The sequence below is a fragment of the Tachyglossus aculeatus genome, chromosome 7 (genome assembly GCF_015852505.1).
Source record: "Tachyglossus aculeatus isolate mTacAcu1 chromosome 7, mTacAcu1.pri, whole genome shotgun sequence".
Classification (NCBI taxonomy): domain Eukaryota; kingdom Metazoa; phylum Chordata; class Mammalia; order Monotremata; family Tachyglossidae; genus Tachyglossus; species Tachyglossus aculeatus.
This window is the reverse complement of record NC_052072.1, coordinates 58,764,905-58,785,491: the sequence shown is the minus strand read 5'-3', so window position 1 is coordinate 58,785,491 and position 20,587 is coordinate 58,764,905. Positions and strand designations below refer to the sequence as shown.

Genomic DNA, 20,587 nt, shown 5'->3' with positions numbered 1-20,587 from the left:
AGGGTAGATTGAAATCAGGGGTCAAATATGTAATCGCTTAGAACAGTGCTTTGCACATAGTAAGCACTTAATAAATGCCATTATTATTATTATTAATCAAAGCCTCTCAAGCATTATTTTGTGTGTGTTTGACCATGTTTCATCATGTTTCTTATTGCTTCAGACTCTGGGTTCCAGCCAAAACATGGCCAGCAGGGGAGAATGTGAATGGCACTATGCAAACCACCCATGCTAAAATCTATTTCTCTGTAAATGTTCTTCACCCTGAAGTTTCAGGCCTGAGGCTTGACCCTCTCTCCCAGTGGGATCATTCTTTAGTCATCATCATATTTTGCGGAGTGTGGTTTCTTGAGCTCAGCTGCCTGAAGATCATTGGGAAGGAGAATATTGGACTCAAAGATGAACTCATAATAATAATAATAATAATAATGGTATTTGTTAAGAGCTTACTATGCGTAAAGCACTATTCTAAGCACCGGGGGGATACAAGGTGATCAGGTTGTCCCACATGGGGTTTACAATCTTAATCCCCATTTTACAAATGAGGTAACTGAGGCACAGAGAAGTCAAGTGACTTGCCCAAAGTCATACAGCTGATAATGACAATAACAGTGGAATTTATTAAGCACTTACTATGTACAAAGCACTGTTCTAAGCACTGAGGAGGTTACAAAGTGATCAGGTTGTCCCACGGGGGGCTCACAGTCTTAATCCCCATTTTACAGATGAGGTAACTGAGGCCCAGAGAAGTTAAGTGACTTGCCCAAAGTCACACAGCTGACAACTGGCAGAGCCAGGATTTGAATTCATGACCTCTAACTCCAAAGCCCGTGCTCTTTCCATTGAGCCATGCTGCTTCTCATCCCCATCAGACCATTGAATTCATTCATTCATTCATTCAATCAATCGTATTTATTGAGTGCTTACTGTGTGCAGGGCACTGCACTAAGCACTTGGGAAGTACAATTCAGTAACAAATACCAGCAACTGGCCAAGTAATGTTCATTTATTTTAATGGCATTTCTTAAGCGCTTACTATGTGCCATGCACTGTAAGCGCTGGAGTAGATACAAGCTAATCGGGTTGGACATAGTCCATGTCACACATGGGGCTCACAGTCTTAATCCTCATTTTACAGATGAGGTAACTGAGGCACAGAGAAGCTAAGTGACTGCCCAAGGTCACACAGAAAACAAGTGATGGATCTGGGATTAGAACCTGGGTCCTCTGAATCCCAGACCCTGGCTCTTTCCACTAGGCCACACTGCTCCTCGCCAAGAAGAGGAGCGTTTGATGGTGACAAAATCCCAAAGTAGTATTTTGCTTTTGTGTTTTATGGTATTTGTTAAGAGCTTACTATGTGCCAGACACTGTTCTAAGTACTGGGGCAGATACAAGGTAAACTGGTTGGACAGAGTCCATGTCCCAGGTGGGGCTTACAGTCATAATCTCATTTTACAGATAAGGTAACTGAGGCACAGAGAACTTAAATGACTTGCCCAAGCTAACACAGCAGACATGTGGTGAAGCCGGGATTAGATCCCAGGTCCTTCTGATTTCCAGGCCCGTGCTCTATCCACTAGATAATGCTGCTTCTCAAAGTTCTGTGTTGAGCATATGCTGACTGAAAGATGAGGTGTTGACGATGATGATAGAGATCTGGCAATATGTCCCGCACTCATTCTGAGCAAGGCATCAAATCCTGCTGCCTAGATATCACGGAAAAGCTGAATACGCCGAGCATCCAAGGTAAAAAAACTTTGCTTTTCAGCAGAACAGTTACACGTGAAATCTGTCCCCTTTTAGTTATAACGCGATCAATACTGGTAAAACTTTTTACATAAAAACATAATGTTTCAAATGAGTCTCGGTGAAATCCTGGCCCACGGAAACAGATACGGCTTAGGTAGATTCAGGGATAATGAGGATACATTTTTATTTACAAATTATGGTGCCAGTGCTGTGGTGAGAAAGTCACTTTTACTTAGTCCCATGGCCTAGTTTGAACAATAATCAAAAGACACTATCTGCCCCTTGATGCCTTGAAAAGTGTCTAATCCCAACTTCTCCACTCGTTTGCTGTGTGACCTTGGGCAAGTCACTTCACTTCTCTGTGCCTCAGGTATTTCATCTGTAAAACACGGATTAAGATTGTGAGCCCCACTTGGGACAGGGACTGTGTCCATTCTGATTAACTTGTATCTACCCTAGCGCCTAGTACAGTGCCTACCACTTATTAAAATCTTAACAAATTCCCTTTAAAAAAAGCAAACTTGACTGGGCAAGCACCTACCTGCAATGAGATTTTACTAACCACTGGATCAAGCCTATTCTAAATAATTCAAAATCATCCTCTGTTAGCAATAGGTAGAACTTCCTCTCCACCAACTACCCCCTCCTCAAGCAAGATAAATCAATGCAGAATTTCTGCTTTGGTGGAAGATGGAATACCTCCTATTTCTCCCAAGTGCTTATCCAGAATGCTAAGTGCTACTTTCAGGCTCTAAATTTTGATTTTACTTCAATTGAATGATTTTTATTTTGCCTGTTTCTCTTCTTCTTTTCCAAAGAGAATTTTTTCTAAATCTTTACTGCCAAAATGTGGCAGAAATGGGTGACCCACTCTCTTTGATGGCGTCACAAGGAAATATTTCCTACTGAAGGTATAGACTCTGAAGTTCAAGTTGATGTTCCCAACCCTAACTGGTGGGGAGGGAGAGCCTCATCTTTCTTTAATTGGTATACGATGTTAACGTGGTTTAAATGGGACTTTGGATCTAAAGCATTTCAAGAAAAATGGGCTCAAGGAAACAATGAATCAGATGCAGCATGGCATGTAGAGTGGCCTGGCCTAGTGGCCTGGCCTGGCCCATGCCTGGGAGTCAGAAGACCTGAATTCTAATCCTGGCTCTGCCAGTTTCCTGCTATGTGACTTGGAGCAAGACACTTGACATCTCAGCAACTCAGGTGCCTCAGCTGAATACCTGGTCTCCCTCCTACTGGGAGACAGAACTATCTTCCCTTGACAAGCAAACAGATGCCCTCAACACTACCCTCTGTGATGAACTCAATACACTTGCCCCCCCTACCCCTTCATTGATTTCTTTCCACTAACCCACATCCTTGGATCAGTTCTACTGTCAGCTTCCTTCATTCCTGTGCATGAGCCACAGACCACTGCTGGTGGAAATCTTCCTTTACCGGTTTTAACTCTGCCCTTTCCTCTGCCCGGCTTCTTTCTCCATCCCTATTGACTTCCATGCCCATTGCTCTTGCCAGTTGTTTCAGACATTTAATTCCCTCCTCAAACACTCTGACTTCCTCCTCCCTGATCTCTTGCTCCTAGTATCCTGGCCGTAAACTTCCTCATCAGGCATGATCTTCCTGCTCCTCTCTAGTCCCTCCCTTCTCCTGGCCCTTCTTCAACTCTCTTATCTTTCTCGGCAGTATCTCAAAATCTACTCCTTCCACTTGCAACTCCAACCCCATCCCTTCTCACCTTATCAAAGTGCTTGCCCCCTCCATTCTTCTCTCCCTGATCACCATCTTTAACTATTTACTCTGCAACTTCTTTCCTCCCATGTCTTTCAAACATGGCTCATGTCCTCCCTATTCTAAAAAAAAAAAACCCTTCCTTGGCCATGACCCCCTTTAGTTGTTATCCCATCTCCTACCATTTCTCTCCAAACTCCTTGGGTGAGTTGTCTACACCCACTATCTCCACTTCCTCTCCTCCAATTCTCTCCTTGATCCCCTCCATTCTGACTTCCGCTCCTTTCACTCCACTAACACTGCCCTCTTGAAGGTATCCAATGATCTCCTCTTGCCAAGGCCAAGGGTCTCTACTGCATTCTAATTCTCTTCAAACTCTCAGCTGCTTTCGACATTGTTAACCACCCCCTTCTCCTGGAAACACTATCCAACCTTGACTTCACCAACACTGTCCTCTCCTGGTTCTCTTCCTACCTCCCTGGCCGCTCATTCTCAATCTCGTTTTGTAGGCTCCTTCTCTGCCCTCACTCCCTAACTGTGTGAGTCCTTCAAAGCCCAGTTCTGGTTCTTTCCATTGCCCTTTTTTATTCTCTATGTACACCCATTCCCTTGGAGAATTCATTTTTTCCCCAGGCTTCAGTGACCATCTCTCTGCAGCTGCTTCCCAAATCTACATCTCCAGCCCTGATCTCTCTCCTTCTCTGAAGTCTCATATTTCCTCTTGCCTTCACTACATCTCTACTTGGATGACCTGCTGACATTTCAAATTTAACATGTCCAAAACAGAACTCCTTATCTGCCCACCCAAACCCTGTCCTACCCTTAACTTTTCCATCACTGTAGACAGCACCACTATCCTCCCAGTCTCACAAGGCTGTAACCTTGGTGTCATCCTTGACTCATCTCTCTCCTTCAACCCATGTATTCAATCTGTCACCAAATCCTGTCAGTTCAACATTCACAACATCGGTAAAATCCACCCTTTCGTCTCCATCCAAACTGCTACCCCATTAATCCCAGCACTTTTCCTACCCCACCTTGATTACTACATCATCCTCTTTCCTGATCTTGTGGAACCTGATATCTCTCTTAGTGCTTAGAACAGTGCCTGATACCTAGTAAGTGCTTAACAAAATACCGTTCAAATAAATAAATAAATAAAAATACCTCCTGTCTCTCCCCACTCCAGTCCATGCTTCACTCTGCTGCTCAAATCATTTTTCTACAAAACCATTCAGTCCATGTTACCCAACTCCTCAAGAACCTCCAGTGGTTGCCCATCCACCTTCGCATCAAAAGGAAACTCCTAAACATTGGCTTTAGAACGCTTAATCACCTTACCTCCTCTTATCTTACCTCCTTAATTTCCTACTACAATCCTTCCTTCACACTTCGCTTCATGAATGCCAACTTACTCACTGTACCTCAATCTCAACTATCTTGCCACTGACCTCTCACCCACTTCCTCCCTCTGGCCTGGAACACCTTTTCTCTTCTGGTCTGATAGATGAATCTCTCTCCCCATCTTCAAAACCTTATTAAAAGTACATCTCCTCCAAGAGACTTTCTCCAACTAAGCCCTATTTTTCTGTTCTTCCACTCCTTTCTGAGTTGTCTTTTCAGTATGTTGGCACCATTTATTCAACCCTCCCTCAGCTCCAAAGCACCTATTTACATATCCATAATTCACTTATTATATGAATGTCTGTCTCCCCCTCTAGACCATAAGCTCATTGTAGGTGGAAAACATGTCTACCAATTCTGTTATGTTGTAATCTCCCAAGTGCTTAGGACAGAGCTCTACACACAGTAGGGACCTGAAAATACAATTGATTGATGGATTGATTGGTTCGACAGTCTTTGCCATATGGGATATGAACTGTGTCACACCTGACAACTTGTGTCTACCCCAGTGTTTAGAACAGGGCTTGACACGTAATTCATGCTTAACAAATACCATTAATCAATCAATCTATCAGACTACCATTTATTGAGTGCTTTCACTGTGGGTAGGGAATGTATCTGTTATATTGTATGCCCCCAAGAGCTTAGTACAATGCTCTGCACACTATAAGTGCTCAATAAATATAATTGATCGATTCCTTACTATGTGCTGTACTGTACTGTACCAAATGCTTGCGAGAGTACATTTCAATATAATTAGCAATCATGTTCCCATCCTCTTAATAATTTTACAGTCTAGAAGGGAAGACAGACATTAATATGAAAAAATAATTCATAATATACAATTTAAAGATATGTACATAAGTGCTGTGGGGTGAGGGGGGGGGGTGGATATCAAATGTCCAAAGATCACAGATACAAGTGCATATCTGACATCTGTAGATGATGCAGAAGGGAAAACGAGCCAGGGAAAGGGGGGCTTAATGAGGGAAGGTCTCTTGGCAGAGATATGACCTTAAGAATTCTTTGAAGGTGGAGAGAGTGGTGATCTGGCAAATATGGAGGGGGAGGGAGTTCCAGTCTAGGGGAAGGATGTGAGAAGAGGGTCATAGCAAGACAGATGAAATCAGGGCACAGTAAGTATGCTGGCGCTAGAGGAGTGGAGTGTGCAATCTGGGCTGTAGTAGGTGATCAGTAAGATGAAATAGAATGGGGAAATCTGCTTGACTGCTTTAAAGTCAATGGTAAGGAGTTTATGTTTGATGTAGAAGTGGATGGGCAGCCATTGGAGGCCCTTGAGGAGTGGGGAGACATGAACTGAACGTTTTGTTGCAAATGATCCATGCAGCAGAGTGGACTGTGGACCAGAGTAGGAAGAGACAGGATGTAGTAGTCAAGGCAGGATAGGATAAGTGTTTGGATCAGCATGGTAGGAGTTTGGATGGAGAGGAAAGGACCTATTTAAAAAAAAAATATCTGAGGCCATTTGTGCCTCTTCCTTGGGCACAATAAAGCAAGATGCGTGTGGTAAAACCACAGTTGAGTACCAAATAGGGTTAGGCTTGAAGTGAGTTATAGGTATTTAAATAATATTGTCATATGACAGGCAGTGTTAGTAGAGGAGGTCCAACATGGAAAACAGGTTTCCATTTAACAGAAGTGTGCAGACAATTAGACTACTGAAAGGGAGTAATTCAGAAATGGGCCCAGCAGCCAACTGACAGTGATTTTGTGTCATAAGGTCTAACTATTTTTACTGCACCAGTCCATTTTTTCTTGTGCTAATGTTCTACAGCCCCTGTAATTACAACCTCAAAATGTACTACCTCATGAAATAGGGTAATGAGCATATTTTGGAACACATCAAAGGCGGGAATTAGAATAGTTAAAACATACTGCCCATCAATCAATCAGTCAGTGGTATTCATTAAGAGCTTATTGTGTGCAGAGTACCGTACTAAGTCCTTGGGAGCTCATCCTATTGGTCTTACTCTGCCCTGGAAGCACTTGTGGAGATCCTGTGTGCAACCCCACAGTGCTTTAGGGTGCTTTCAAGGAGATTCTGTGTACCTGACCATTAGTTCTTCAGAGTAAACTCTCAGTTGTCTTCTTTGGAATAGCTCTTGGTCACTGATTTAGACTGTGAGCCCATTGTTGGGTAGGGACCGTCTCTACATGTTGCCAACTTGTACTTTCCAAGCACTTAGTACAGTGCTGTGCACACAGTAAGCTCTCAATAAATACGATTGAATGAATGAATATGTTCCCAACTTGTACTTTCCAAGCGCATAGTACAGTGATCTGCACGCAGTAAGCACTCAGTAAATATGATTGAATGAATGAATGGTCTGCCCCTGTTCAGGACTTTTTTGAGGAAAATTTCACCTTGAGCCCAAATCTGCAGAGACTAAACTTCATTCTGCCTAATATTAGGTGGAGAAGGACATATATTTTGCGATCTGTGAACCATCTATTCTGCCACTGAGCCAGGCCTATACCTTCTGGGAAGCGTGCATGGCCTAGTGGAAAGGGCACAGGCCTGGGAATCAGGGGGACTTGGGCTCTAAACCCAGCTCCCCCAAGAACATGCTGTGTGACCTTGGGCAAGTCACTTAGCTTCTCTGTGCCACTGTTCTCTCATCTACAAAATGGGGATTCAAAACCTGTTCTCCCTCCTGCTTAGATTGTGAGCCCCATGAGGGGCCTAATTACCTATCCCAGTGTTTACTACAGTGCTTGGTATATAGTAAGTGCTTAACAAATGCTACCATTATCGTTATACTATTGAGAAGCAGCATGGCCTAATGGATTAAGCTTGGGCTTGGGAGTCAGAAGGTCATGGGTTCTAATCCCAGCTCCACCAGTTGTCTGCTGTGTGACATTGGGCAAGTCACTTCAATTTTCTGTGCCTCAATTTCCTCATCTGTCAATTGGTTATTACGACTGTGAGCCCCATACAAGACAGGGACTGTGTCCAACCCAATCAACTTGCATCCACCCCAGTGCTCAGTATAGTGCCTGGCACAGAGTAAGGGCTAAACAAATACTACAGTTATTAATTTTATTCTTCTAATTATTATTATTATTATTATTATCCTCGCACAGTGAGCACATCTGCTGGACAGACAGGTGTGTTGTTCAGTCGTAATCCCTGTTCTCCCATCTCAATTCAGCTCTGAAAGGGAACTCACAGAGAATATAGCCCAGGTTTCAGAATTTAGCATCCTTGAAGCTGGAATAGACTAGTGTTCTGTGGGAGCCTGCCCCGTAGACACAACTGTCAATCAAATAGCCTCTTGAATGAATTAGGACCCTGAAGCTGTACACAAGCATATGAGAAAAAAATAATCTCATGCCCATGATTTTTACCTACTCTTTCTAATCCTCCTGAATTGAAAGTCCTAATAACCAATTCCCCAAATATCATCTAACTAATCAGATATGGAGGGGCAAAAGATATAAAATTATTGTCCCCTCATTTGCCCTGGGAAGATAAGGCCCCTTGTCCTTCGCATAGTCTACAAACACACCATTGTTCATTGGCAGCTGCTTGAGAAAGAAGACAGGCTGGTGAGAAGTTGGGAGTGGAAGAATTCACATGTGGTATAGATGTCTGTGTGATTGCACTGGTTCCAACCTAGCCGAGTGTCAGTGTTATTCTCCTTTATTCTTACCTGTTTGACTTTCGAAGGACATTGAACAAATCTCTGAGTTTTGTGTCATTTTGGAACACATTGGGAAGACTTGAGAGGAACTCCCACAGAATGGTTTGTTCCTGCACTTGTGATAAAAATGACATCACCTTGACTGATTCTTGGAAGACGATCACCTGATTGTTGGGGTCTTTTGACATCTTAAGAAAGAAAGCAGTAGAAGAATGAGGCAAAAAAAATTAAAGCATATGCTTTAAATAACTGATATATTTTAAATAACAAAGATTGGAAAACATTCATTAGGAATTTCTAATTCAGAACTTCCTCCAGTATAAACTCTTTCCTATATTAAAATTATATGTTTTTGTTTGTGGACTTTGTGCTTTGTTGACTGGGTAAAATAATCAAAAGGAAACATTTTTACATCCAAGCAAGTAAAGCGGACAAAATTTGCAACTCTACAACATCTGCAGATTTAAGGTGAAACTGTATCAGTTAGAGAATGAGAGGTCCATAGTGGATTACTAGAGGGAAAATTGAGGATGGAGTGAATGAAATTAGGGGTGTTATTTGGTACATTCCTAATCTTGAGGATGATTATCCAGGAGGGCAGCTATCACCTGGTGCCTTTCTAGCATCTTGTTGGAGACAGAATCCTGAGCTGGATGGGCCATTGGTCTGACCCCTCCTATGCTGTGTCTCACGATCTTTTGTACCTCTATACAACTGCCATCTTGCAATTTGATTGCCACATTTCTTTTACTATGAAAAGTTGTACAACTTATTTTTGAACATTTAATGTTTTCCCAACATGGATTGCTCAGTTGGGAGACATTTTTTCTTTCCCCTCAAAAACGAAGACTTGAGTTCCAAAGTTCTGGAACCAGACAGGAGTTTGACATGTGATTAGGGGAGCTCCAAATGTAACGACGTGAACATCTGAATTAAAAGCCATTCAGAGAACACCGCTGTATTCCACATACATTGTAATCATTGCTGCAAACTCAAGGGGCTTGTGGTAAAAAGAATATTTTCAGGGTAGGGTTTTAAGTGCTTCTGAGTCTTTCTATTATGTAATTATTTTTCATTTTACTTGTGTTTATGCTTATTTTTCTAGTACAAGAAATGTGAGACTACAGAAAATGAACAGTGGACCGGAAGGGAACCATTATGTTTAACTCTTGAGAATAATTAGAAAATAAGGTCTTTCATTTGAATTTGCAAATTACAATAGTAACTGAGTCATCTTTAAAATTAACCTCCTATATGTTCTGAAGAAATGAAATAGGGGCTTTTCCTTCCTAATGGAATTGGAAGGGAAAACCCCCTTTTTTATTTATTTGATTCTACCACTGTTGTTTGCCTTTTACCCTTCCAGACCAATCCAGTCAATCAATCAGTCACATCTATTGAGTGCTTATTGAGTGCAGGGCACTATACTAAGCACTTGGGAGGGTACAATATAACACAGGTGGTGTACATGTTCCCACAAGAAGCTCACAATCTAGACCGCCTAGGTTTTTTGCAAATACTATTCAGTGAGGCTTTGCCTCATCACCAGAGGTGTGTCTCTACCAGCATTTCCATTATTACCTCACTTCTGTTGCAATACTGAAATCCTTTTAATCATGGAACAATGCATATGCAAAATTGGACATCTTGTGCAAAGGTAGTATAGACATCTCAGTATCGCATAGGACTAGGTGTCCTGAGTAAAACTTTCCAAGAGTTAAGATGGTCCAAGACAGGCAAATAGTCAGAGAAGCATTTCCTAGCTGTGTTTCAGAATGGGTTGGTCATGAATTCACCATGAGTCAGCGCTGAAGCCAGGAAGGGGCCTGGGACAACTTTGAAGAAGGAGAGCACTTCACCCTACAAGCAATATTACTGCACTTACCTGAGAAAATTGATTTCTTAATTCCTGGAGGGAAGACTCTAAGAGAGTCAGGTTGGAGAGGCAGAATGTGATGTAGGCCTTTTTCCCTACATTTATCCAGGAGAAAGGGGAATGGGTGGTGTACGATGGCTGGGTTTTGCAGATTTCCCTCCTGAGGTTTTCTGAGGTTGAATTTTGCTTAAGTAGCTAAAAGAGAAAAACATTTGAAATGAGCGTAGAGAACTGGAAAAAATATTAGGGAGCAAAAGTTGCCCAGAACAACACTTTCACCCAGTGGATCAGCGTTGAACCATATCCATAGTAGCATGTATAAAGCTCATATAAACATGGCACTGAGCTTTAACCTAGAAAGGAAGTAGCACCCAACATATAATGAATAGGGATAAACTTGTCACAGTCAGAGTTTACAAAAAAAAATAATAATTTTGGTATTTTCAATCCTATTTATTGAGTGCTTACTGTATAAATGAGTAGCGAAGCAGTTGAGAAGCAGTGTGGCTTAGTGGAAAGAGCATGGGCTTGGGAGTCAGAGGTCAGTGATTGATTACCAGGCCTCACTTTATCTCTCGCACTGCTGACCTCTTGCTCTCACCCTCCGTCCTGCCCAAAACACTCTCCCCTATCACAATCAATCGATCATATTTATTGAGTGCTTACTGTGTGCAGAGCAATCAATCGATCAATCAATCGTATTTATTGAGTGCTTACTGTGTGCAGAGCACTGTACTAAGCGCTTGGGAAGTACAAGTTGGCAACATATAGAGACAGTCCCTACACAACAGTGGGCTCACAGTCTAAAAGGGGGAGACAGAGAACAAAACCAAACATACTAACAAAATAAAATAAATAGAATAGATATGTACAAGTAAGATAAATAAATAAATAGATTAATAAATATGTACAAACATATATACATATATACAGGTGCTGTGGGGAAGGGAAGGAGGTAAGATGGGGGGGATGGAGAGGGGGACGAGGGTGAGAGGAAGGAAGGGGCTCAGTCTGGGAAGGCCTCCTGGAGGAGGTGAGCTCTCAGTAGGGCCTTGAAGGGAGGAAGAGAGCTAGTTTGGAGGATGGGCAGAGGGAGGGCATTCCAGACCCGGGGGATGACGTGGGCCGGGGGTCGATGGCGGGACAGGTGAGAATGAGGTACGGTGAGGAGATTAGTGGCAGAGGAGCGGAGAGTGCGGGGTGGGCTGTAGAAGGAGAGAAGGGAGGTGAGGTAGGAGGGGGCAAGGTGATGGACAGCCTTGAAGCCCAGGGAAAGGAGTTTCTGCCTGATGTGCAGATTGATTGGTAGCCACTGGAGATTTTTGAGAAGGGGAGTAACATGCCCAGAGCATTTCTGGACAAAGACAATCTGGGCAGCAGCATGAACTATGGATTGAAGTGGGGAGAGACACGAGGATGGGAGATCAGAGAGAAGGCTGAGGCAGTAGTCCAGATGGGATAGGATGAGAGCTTGAACGAGCAGGGTAGCGGTATGGATGGAGAGGAAAGGGCGGATCTTGGCAATGTTGCGGAGCTGAGACCGGCAGGTTTTGGTGACGGCTTGGATGTGAGCGGCGAATGAGAGAGCGGAGTCGAGGATGACACCAAGTTTGCGGGCTTGTGAGACAGGAAGGATGGTAGTGCCGTCAACAGAGATGGGAAAGTCAGGGAGAGGGCAGGATTTGGGAGGGAAGACAAGGAGTTCAGTCTTCGACATGTTGAGTTTTAGGTGGTGGGCAGACATCCAGATGGAGATGTCCTGAAGGCAGGAGGAGATGCGAGCCTGGAGAGAGCGGGAGAGAGAGCAGGGACAGAGACGTAGATTTGGGTGTCATCAGCGTAAAGATGATAGTTGAAGCCGTGGGAGCGAATGAGGTCACCAAGGGAGTGCATGTAGATCGAGAACAGAAGGGGACCAAGCACTGAACCTTGGGGAACCCCCACAGTAAGGGGATGGGAGGGGATGGAGGAGCCTGCAAAAGAGACTGAGAATGAACGACTGGAGAGATAAGAGGAGAACCAGGAGAGGACGGAGTCTGTGAAGCCAAGGTCAGATAGCGTGTTGAGGAGAAGGGGGTGGTCCACAGTGTAGAAGGCAGCTGAGAGGTCGAGGAGGATTAGGACTGAGTATGAGCCGTTGGATTTGGCAAGCAGGAGGTCATTGGTGACCTTTGAGAGGGCAGTTTCTGTGGAATGCAGGGGACGGAAGTCAGACTGGAGGGGGTCAAGGAGAAAGTTGGTGTTGAGGAATCCGAGGCAGCGTGTGTCGACAACTCGTTCAAGGAGTTTGGAAAGGAATGGTAGGAGGGATATGGGGCGATAACTAGAAGGTGAGGTGGGGTCAAGAGAGGGTTTTTTTAGGATGGGAGAGACATGGGCATGTTTGAAGGCAGAGAGGAAGGAACCAGTGGAGAGTGAGCGGTTGAAGATGGAAGTTAAGGAGGGGAGAAGGGATGGAGCGAGAGATTTCATGAGATGAGAGGAAATGGGGTCAGAAGCACAGATGGCTGGAGCAGCACTTGAGAGAAGGGAGGAGAGCTCCTCTGAGGATACTGCTGGGAAAGATGGGAGAGTAGCAGAGAGTGTTGAGAGCCAGGGGGTTGGAGAAGGGGGGGAAGTGACTTTGTGGAGGTCGGACCTGATGGATTTAATTTTGTTAATGAAGTAGGAGGCCAGATCGTTGGGGGTGAGGGAAGGAGGAGGGGGAGGAACCGGGGGCCTGAGAAGGGAGTTGAATGTACGGAAGAGCTGGCGGGGGTGATGGGCATGGGTGTCAATAAGGGAGGAGAAATAGTTTTGTCTGGCAGAGGAGAGGGCTGAGTTTAGGCAGGAAAGGATAAACCTGAAGTGAACGAGGTTGGCATGGTGTTTAGACTTTCACCAGCAGCGTTCAGCAGCTTGAGCATAAGAGCGAAGGAGGCGGACAGTGGCAGTGATCCAGGGCTGTGGGTTAGTGGTACGAGAGCGGCGAAGGGAAAGGGGAGCGAGTGAGTCTAGCTGAGTAGAAAGGGTAGAGTTGAGAGCAGTAATCTGATCATCAAGACTGGGTAGAGAAGAGAGGGTGGCGAGGTGGGGTGTGAGGCGCTCAGAAAGATGGATGGGGTCAAGAGAGCGGAGATCTCTGTGAGGGAGTAATATGTATTTACAGGGGAAAGGAGTGTGAGTGAGGAGGCAGGTGAGAAGAGCACTGTACTAAGCACTTGGAAGAGTACAATATAACAATATAAAGGAGTTGGTAGACACATTCTCTGCCCATACAAGCTTACAGAGCACTGCTCTCCCCACCTTCAAGGCCCTTCTGCAACCACATCTCCTTCAGGAAACCTTACCTGATTAATCTCTTAACTCCCCACCCTATTTCTCCCATTACTGCCACTTCAACATTTCTACATCACCTATTCATTTGAGTTCTCACCCTCTAAGCCCTAGGTGACTCACCTGATCCTGCCCCTGATGGTACTTATATATCTATATCCATATATATCCATATATTTCCATATATCCATATATATATATATATATATATATATATATATATCCATATAGGTATATAAGTACTTATGTTTATACTTGGATGCTTCCCCAACCTGTAATTTATTTTTGTGTCTGTTTCCATCGTTAGATTGTAAGCTCCTTGAGAGCAGGAATTGTCTTCCATCTCTAGTGCACTCTCTCAAGTGCTTAGTACAGTGCTTTGTACAGAGTAAGTGCTCAATAAATACCATTGATTAATTGATTGATATGTGGACACTCCCTGCCAAACAACATTCCAAAATCAATTCCCAGGTTTCCCCGAGCAGGAACTTTAGTAAATTACCATTCACGTATGCACCGATACTGTGTAGCTATGGCAAACTCCTATCGCATACCCCTCTGAATTAGGAGGAGTTCGAAAGGAGTGAGAATTAAAATGGAGGAGGCAGGAGTGGAAAAAGGAAAAAAAAAATTCAGGGGGATACTCCTTAGGCATCTGCCTTTCTAGTGGGCCAGTAAAATTCCCTTTCTCTAATCAGGGAATTATTTCTTTCCTTGATCAAGAGCAAACTGATCACATGCCTGAAAAAAAAAATGTGACTTTGGAAGTAGGTCAGTGTGTCCATACATCTCTGGGGATACTTCAGAGAACTGTAAGGGGTCCAACCAGTATGGCAGACAAAAGAAGCAGATAATGGGAATACGAGGAAGTCCAGCAAGAAACAGCATAACAGGAACAGCTGAAAAGAGAATGCTTCGACACTTTGAGGCCAACAGGAGCTGCTGTCTTCTGCCACCTGTCACCCTCTCAACTTTCCAATATGGTACTCTGTGTGTAATAATGATAATAATGATAATGATGGTGTTTGATAAGTGCTAATTATGTGCCAAGTACTGTTCTAAGCACTCAATAGCATCGGTCAACACGAAATCTGCCCACAGGGAGATTATAATCTAGGGTATATGAATGGAGTTGGATAAGAGAAGAGATTGGTTAAAAGGGAGGAGTAATGAGGGGGAAGCACATGACTGTAGGAGATATTTCATCATCGCTAGTAATAGCAGCAACAATTACTGAACATCCATCAGTCAATAAATCAATCAATCTTATTTAGTGAGCTCTTATCAGGTGCAAATCATGGCATTAAGGCCTTGTGGGGTTCAACAGAGTTGGTAGACAAGATACCTGACTACAAGGAGCTTACAGTCTACTTTGGGAGACAGACATTAATACACATAAATTACAGATATGTACATAAGTGTTGTGGGGGCTGAGGGTAGGTTGAATATCAAATGCTTAAAGGGTTTAGTTCCAAGCATACAGGTGATGCAGAAGGGAGAAGGAGGTGGGAAAAAGAGGGCTTAATCAGAGAGGGTCTCTTGGAGGGCATGTGAATTTAATAAGGCTTTTAAGGTGGTAGAGATGACATCGAGGCAGAGTTTGCAAGCTGATGACATCGAGGCAGAGTTTGCAAGCTGATGCTAGAGAAGCCAAGTGCTCCGGGTTGACTGGACCAAGTGCTTAGTACAGTGCTCTGCACACAGTAAGCGCTCAATAAATACGATTGAAGAATGAATGAATGGACTGTAGCAACACATCAGTGAGGTAAGGAAGGAGGGGGAGAGCAGACTGAGTGTCTTAACTGGTGGTAAGGGGTTTCTGTTTCATGGGCAGGTAGAAGAGCAATCACTGGAAGTTCTTGAGGAGTGGGGAGATACTATGAGAACCCCTCTAGGCTGTAAGCTCATTGTGGGCAGGGAATATGTCCATTTACTGTTATATTATACTCAACCAAGTGCTTAGCACAGTGCCTTGCACCCAGTAAGCACTCAATAAATATGACTGACTGACTGAATGAATGAATGAATACTGTACAGTGCTCTGCACACAGTAAGCACTTCAAAATATCATTGGTTAACTGATTCACAAATCCCCAAATAAGGAAGCAGGGCTGAAACAACCAGAACTAGACTTCTCCTGAAGGAACATTTGATTAAGAAAATGTCTCTCTTTGCCAATTGTTCCAGAGTGGCTCTTCTTATTTCAGAGCCTCACCCTCAATCAATCAATCAATCAGTGGTATTTATTGAGCACTCATTATGAATAGAGCACTTCTTCCACATTGTTCATCCCACAGAACTGAAACCACAGTTTCACTGTATGATGGTTTGGGTGACGACAATGCATTGGTAACAATTACCTTCTCCAGAATAAGAATTCGGTTGAGTATTTGACTGCTGTTGAGGGCCGGGGTGGTTTCTGGAGTGGTACCTCTGCTGCTGTCCAGATTGGAGGCTGGCATGGAAGATGCTGTAACTACATTAATGGGGAAAAGTAAATTACTCTCTAAGCCTAATTCCAATTCCAAACGGCTTTGGACAGGGTCTGTACTGCAGGCCGAATGCCACGAGACTTCCTGTTTTGCAGGATCTAACCCCTCCATTGGTTTCTTGACCATCACAACACTGGGGGAAGAGGAGTTTCTCTTCCAGTCAATCATTTTAACCTGGGTCACATAAAGGTTTCTGTACATTTGACCAATATCTAGACTGGTTCAATACCTGACAAAACTTGGCATTTTTACCTGGGCCTAAAGCCTCTATTGGCCTCCATCCGCATAATTCGGAATCTCAATTGTGCACTGACCAGAAATCGTTTAGGTTGGATATTTTGTTTGCTTGTTTTCTTGTTTTGCTTTGCTTAATAATTATTCCACAGGGAGGCTGAAATCTGCTAAGAAACCTGGAATTTTTTCTTTGCTGAAGTGCTGTCTCTGGAAACGCGGCTGGGAAAGAACTGCGATTCCTTGGCAGACATCTAATAAAGTTCAATTAAGAAATTCCCATGGCACCAGCAAGCAGTATTGGTAAAGGGTAATGTTTCTCTTGGGATTAAGCCCGCATCCAATGGAGAAGCATTTGGGCCTTTAAGCATGCCCTGTAAGCTCTGTAGACCAGCCAGCTTTATTTTCACAAAATTTTTTTGCTTCTCAACTTCACATCCAAATTGGAGCTTCCCGAAAGGACCTCCACTGTTGCAAAACAGAACTTCTTTCATATAGCTCCACCAACGTATTTCTGGGAACTGAAATAGTCATTTCTGCTAGAACATGTGCTTTTGTTGCATGGTTTGGTACATGGTAAGATGCATTGGAAGAATAGGGAGGTGTAGATAACTGACCCATACAGCATTGCAAACTGGCTCTAATGCCATCTGACCTTGACAGGAAACCATTTCCAAGGAGACAGCAGAGTTGTGTGGTAAATGCAGGTATCTAAAATTTTTTGTTCACCAGAAACTTATTTTGAGCAGGGCAAAGTGGTTTCTCAGGCTGAGCAAATGACACTGATCGTTACCACTGAACAGTGTCAGGAAAATGGCAGCAAAACGTGAAGTAAAATAGTACACTTCAAGTTGTAGCTTTTTCACTTTCATATCTTTCTTGAATTCCCTCTGGATTGTACTACAAATATTTTCAGACCAGCTTCCCCTTGGTTCCTTATTTCTCACTGAAACAATGGCTGACACAGTACGATTTCTGCAGGAACACGATTGTTTACAGGAATATAACTACTCTGTTTTGGAGGAATATTTACATAACCTCAGCTATTTTCAGTGGGAATCTGTGATAGCTCAGGTGTCCTAGACAAGTCCCTTTTTTCTTAACCCTGAACAACTTGCAATTCAGAGCATTAAGCATGAGCATGAAGCAGCATGGCTCAGTGGAAAGAGCCCAGGCTTTGGAATCAGAGGACTTGGGTTCGAATCCCAGCTTCACCACGTCTGCTGTGTGACCTTGGGCAAGTCACTTAACTTCTCTGAGCCTCAGTTACCTCATCTGTAAAATGGGGATTGACTGTGAGCCCCACGTGGGACAACCTGATCACGTTATATCCCCCCAGCGCTTAGAACAGTGCTCTGCACATAGTAAGCACTTAACAAATGCTATTATTATTATTATTATTATTATTATTATTATTATTATTAAGGCTCTTTTAGTCCTCCAGAAATGCCTAAATTTCTGATTACACCCAGATCTGCTATAATGTGTGTTTTCACTTTGTGATTTGACTCAAAAGTGATGACAGAATAATGGAGCGTTCTTTCAATAACACAAGCCCATCTGGATGCAGTATGACATGATGTTGGAAGAAACAATTGTGCATGTATATGTGGTTTGGGGCACCTGAATTGCCAGCAAAAATACTTCTTGAGTTCTGAAAAAACTAATGAGAAGCAGCATGGCCTAGTGGAAAGAGCATGGGACTGGGAGCCAGAAGGCTTGGGTTCTAATCCCAGCCCCACCACTTGTCTGCTGTGACACCTTGGGTATCTTCTCTGTGCCTCAGCTCCCTCACCTGCAAAATGGGGATTAAATACCTGTTTCTCCTCCTTCTTAGACTGTGAGCCCCAAGGGGGACAGGGTCTGTGTCTGACCTAAATTAACCTGTACCTACCCCAGCACTTAGAACTGTGTTGTCACTTGATAAGCGCTTAACAGAATGCCTTTAAAAAAAGTAAAAATCCCCAAAAAACTAAACAACCCCCATCCTCTCCCGTGTTATGGAAGAGTGGGGTGGATTTGCAAGGACTAAACATTCTAGCCCTCACGGGCTGAGGGAGCTATGGGAAAAGTTGTAGCCTCTTTGAGGGCCTCTTCTGGACTTTATGTCTCCTTCTGGGATGTTTCCAGATGAGCTCTGTAGCAGTCTAGGGTTTAATTTGCTATTCCCCATGGTCCTTATTAAACTCTACTATAATGGAACAGCATACCTGGCCATGTAGTTCTTCCTTCTGGAACTCCAGTGCTGGGGTGGGATGAATTACTTTCCTTTTCCACGCCTTTCGACTTCCTTGGGATTTCACTACAGGTGAAAGAAAGAGAAAAATCTTACAGCTTGATGAGCATTCATTTCTCCCCAAAGTTAGAGGAATGTAAAGTGAGAGTTCCCCTTCTAAATTAATCCTCTAATTTGTACTGGTTTTCCCGAGATTTTAATGACAGTTTCTGTCAAGTTTTACTCTCTCTGGGAAAACACAAAAGCTCTTACAAGGTGAAAGTTTATCCAGGGGAAATGGTCCTAACACTGGAATGAGTAGCTATTTTTATGGGAACCTTGTATTAAAATGTCTTTGGATAATTAAGGGTTTTTAAATTGTACCTTGGCAGTGTCTGTACAAACCTTTCTCTTTTAAAAAGATTTGGAAAGTGGTGAATCAGCCAAAAACAGGGCTCCTGCTGCCACAGAAAGGTGTAGGGGGAATCTGCTTCTTCTGACTGAGGTTAATCCACCCTGCTACTTCTGGAACCAAATGAGACACTTGGGAAAAGCAGCTTAGGGAACATTCTTCCTTTCCTGCAGCTGCACATTCATGGCATAGGCAGACATGGACTGAGCCGTCTCTGGGGGCCTTGAGAGAAACAATGAAATGCCCAGAGTGCCTGACTGGTCTGAAGGCAGTAGTATGTCTCTTTGTTGTTATATTGTACTCTCCTACGTGTTCAGTATGCTGCTTTGCACACAGTAAGAGCTCAAAAAATACAATTGAACAAGTGAAGGAAACACACCCTATCAATTAAGTGAAGGAAGCACAGCCTATCAATTAATCAGTGGGATTTAGTGAGCATTTTCTTTGTGCAGAGCACTGTACTAAGTGCTTGGAAGAGTACAATACAACAGAGTTGGTTGTCACGTTCCCTGTCTACAAGGAGCTTGCAGTTCAGAGGGGGAGGCAGACATCAAAATTAAGTCATGGATATGTACATAAATGCTGTGAGGCTAAGGGAGGAGTGAATACCAAGTGCTTAAAGTGCCTTGTGTGTTAACAGGGAGAATTTTTAGGTGCAGAAAGAATTGGACCTTAAGATTGTATTATCTGAATCAATGTATTGTAGGTTGTGCTTGTGAAAAGTGTTTACTTGGGTAGACAGTAAGACAACAAGGGCTTTGCATTAGATAAAGGAATTAATGATGAGTTAATCAATAGGAGGCAGCAAGGTCCTGTGGAAATAAGACGAGACTGAGGGATCAGGAAACCTGGATTCTAATCCCAGCTCTGCCTTTGGTCTGCTTTGTGACCTTGGGTGATGCACTTAACTTCTCTCTGTGCCTCCCTTTCCTCAGCTTAAAAATGGGGATAAAATACCCACCAGTAGGGTCAGAAAAATGGCCAAGCTGATTATTTAGCAGCTACGCCTGCACTTAAATGATACAGACAAACATTCCATAAAGAAAATCTTTCTACACAAACCATTGCCAGGATTATCCTCATGCCTCCAAACCCACAGGAGGTCATGGAAATATTGCTATACTGATGGGCTATCCATAGAAATAGCAGCTCAGTATTTACAGGGCAATCTGGGGTTATTATGCTATTGCCATTCTGGAAATCACTGCAGAGCAAAATCAGATTCCCTTTTGGGAGCGACAAGAGGATTAGGTATTGTCTTTTGAAAGACTTCTTTAATTGGATGTTGTTCAAAATGAGATTTTCATATCTTTGGAGAAATGGATAAGATTTTAAAAAGACCATCAGAGAGAGCCCAGCCATGCAAATAAAATCAGCCTCAATCGCTAGGGTCGGTCCTGAAGTAGTTTTTTCCTGAAAACTCCTGAAAGTTATTGCATTCTCATCTGTGCTTTATGAAGGAGTTTGGGTAAGGGGTTGGAAGGG

The 20,587-nt window shown here is 43.4% G+C and overlaps 1 protein-coding gene across 1 annotated transcript in view; it reads right to left on the bottom strand.

The window, feature by feature from the left end:
• Window positions 1-20,587, bottom strand: part of ABCA12 (ATP binding cassette subfamily A member 12) — a 222,070-nt gene that overhangs the window by 126,420 nt on the left and 75,063 nt on the right. The window contains exons 4-9 of the mRNA XM_038748802.1: window positions 18,686-18,777; window positions 17,972-18,098; window positions 17,093-17,186; window positions 16,113-16,418; window positions 10,447-10,632; window positions 8,571-8,749 (exon numbers count right to left, since the gene is read on the bottom strand). Of these exons, the coding sequence (XP_038604730.1) occupies window positions 8,571-8,749; window positions 10,447-10,632; window positions 16,113-16,418; window positions 17,093-17,186; window positions 17,972-18,098; window positions 18,686-18,777 (984 nt within the window). The remainder of the gene's footprint in view (window positions 1-8,570; window positions 8,750-10,446; window positions 10,633-16,112; window positions 16,419-17,092; window positions 17,187-17,971; window positions 18,099-18,685; window positions 18,778-20,587) is intronic.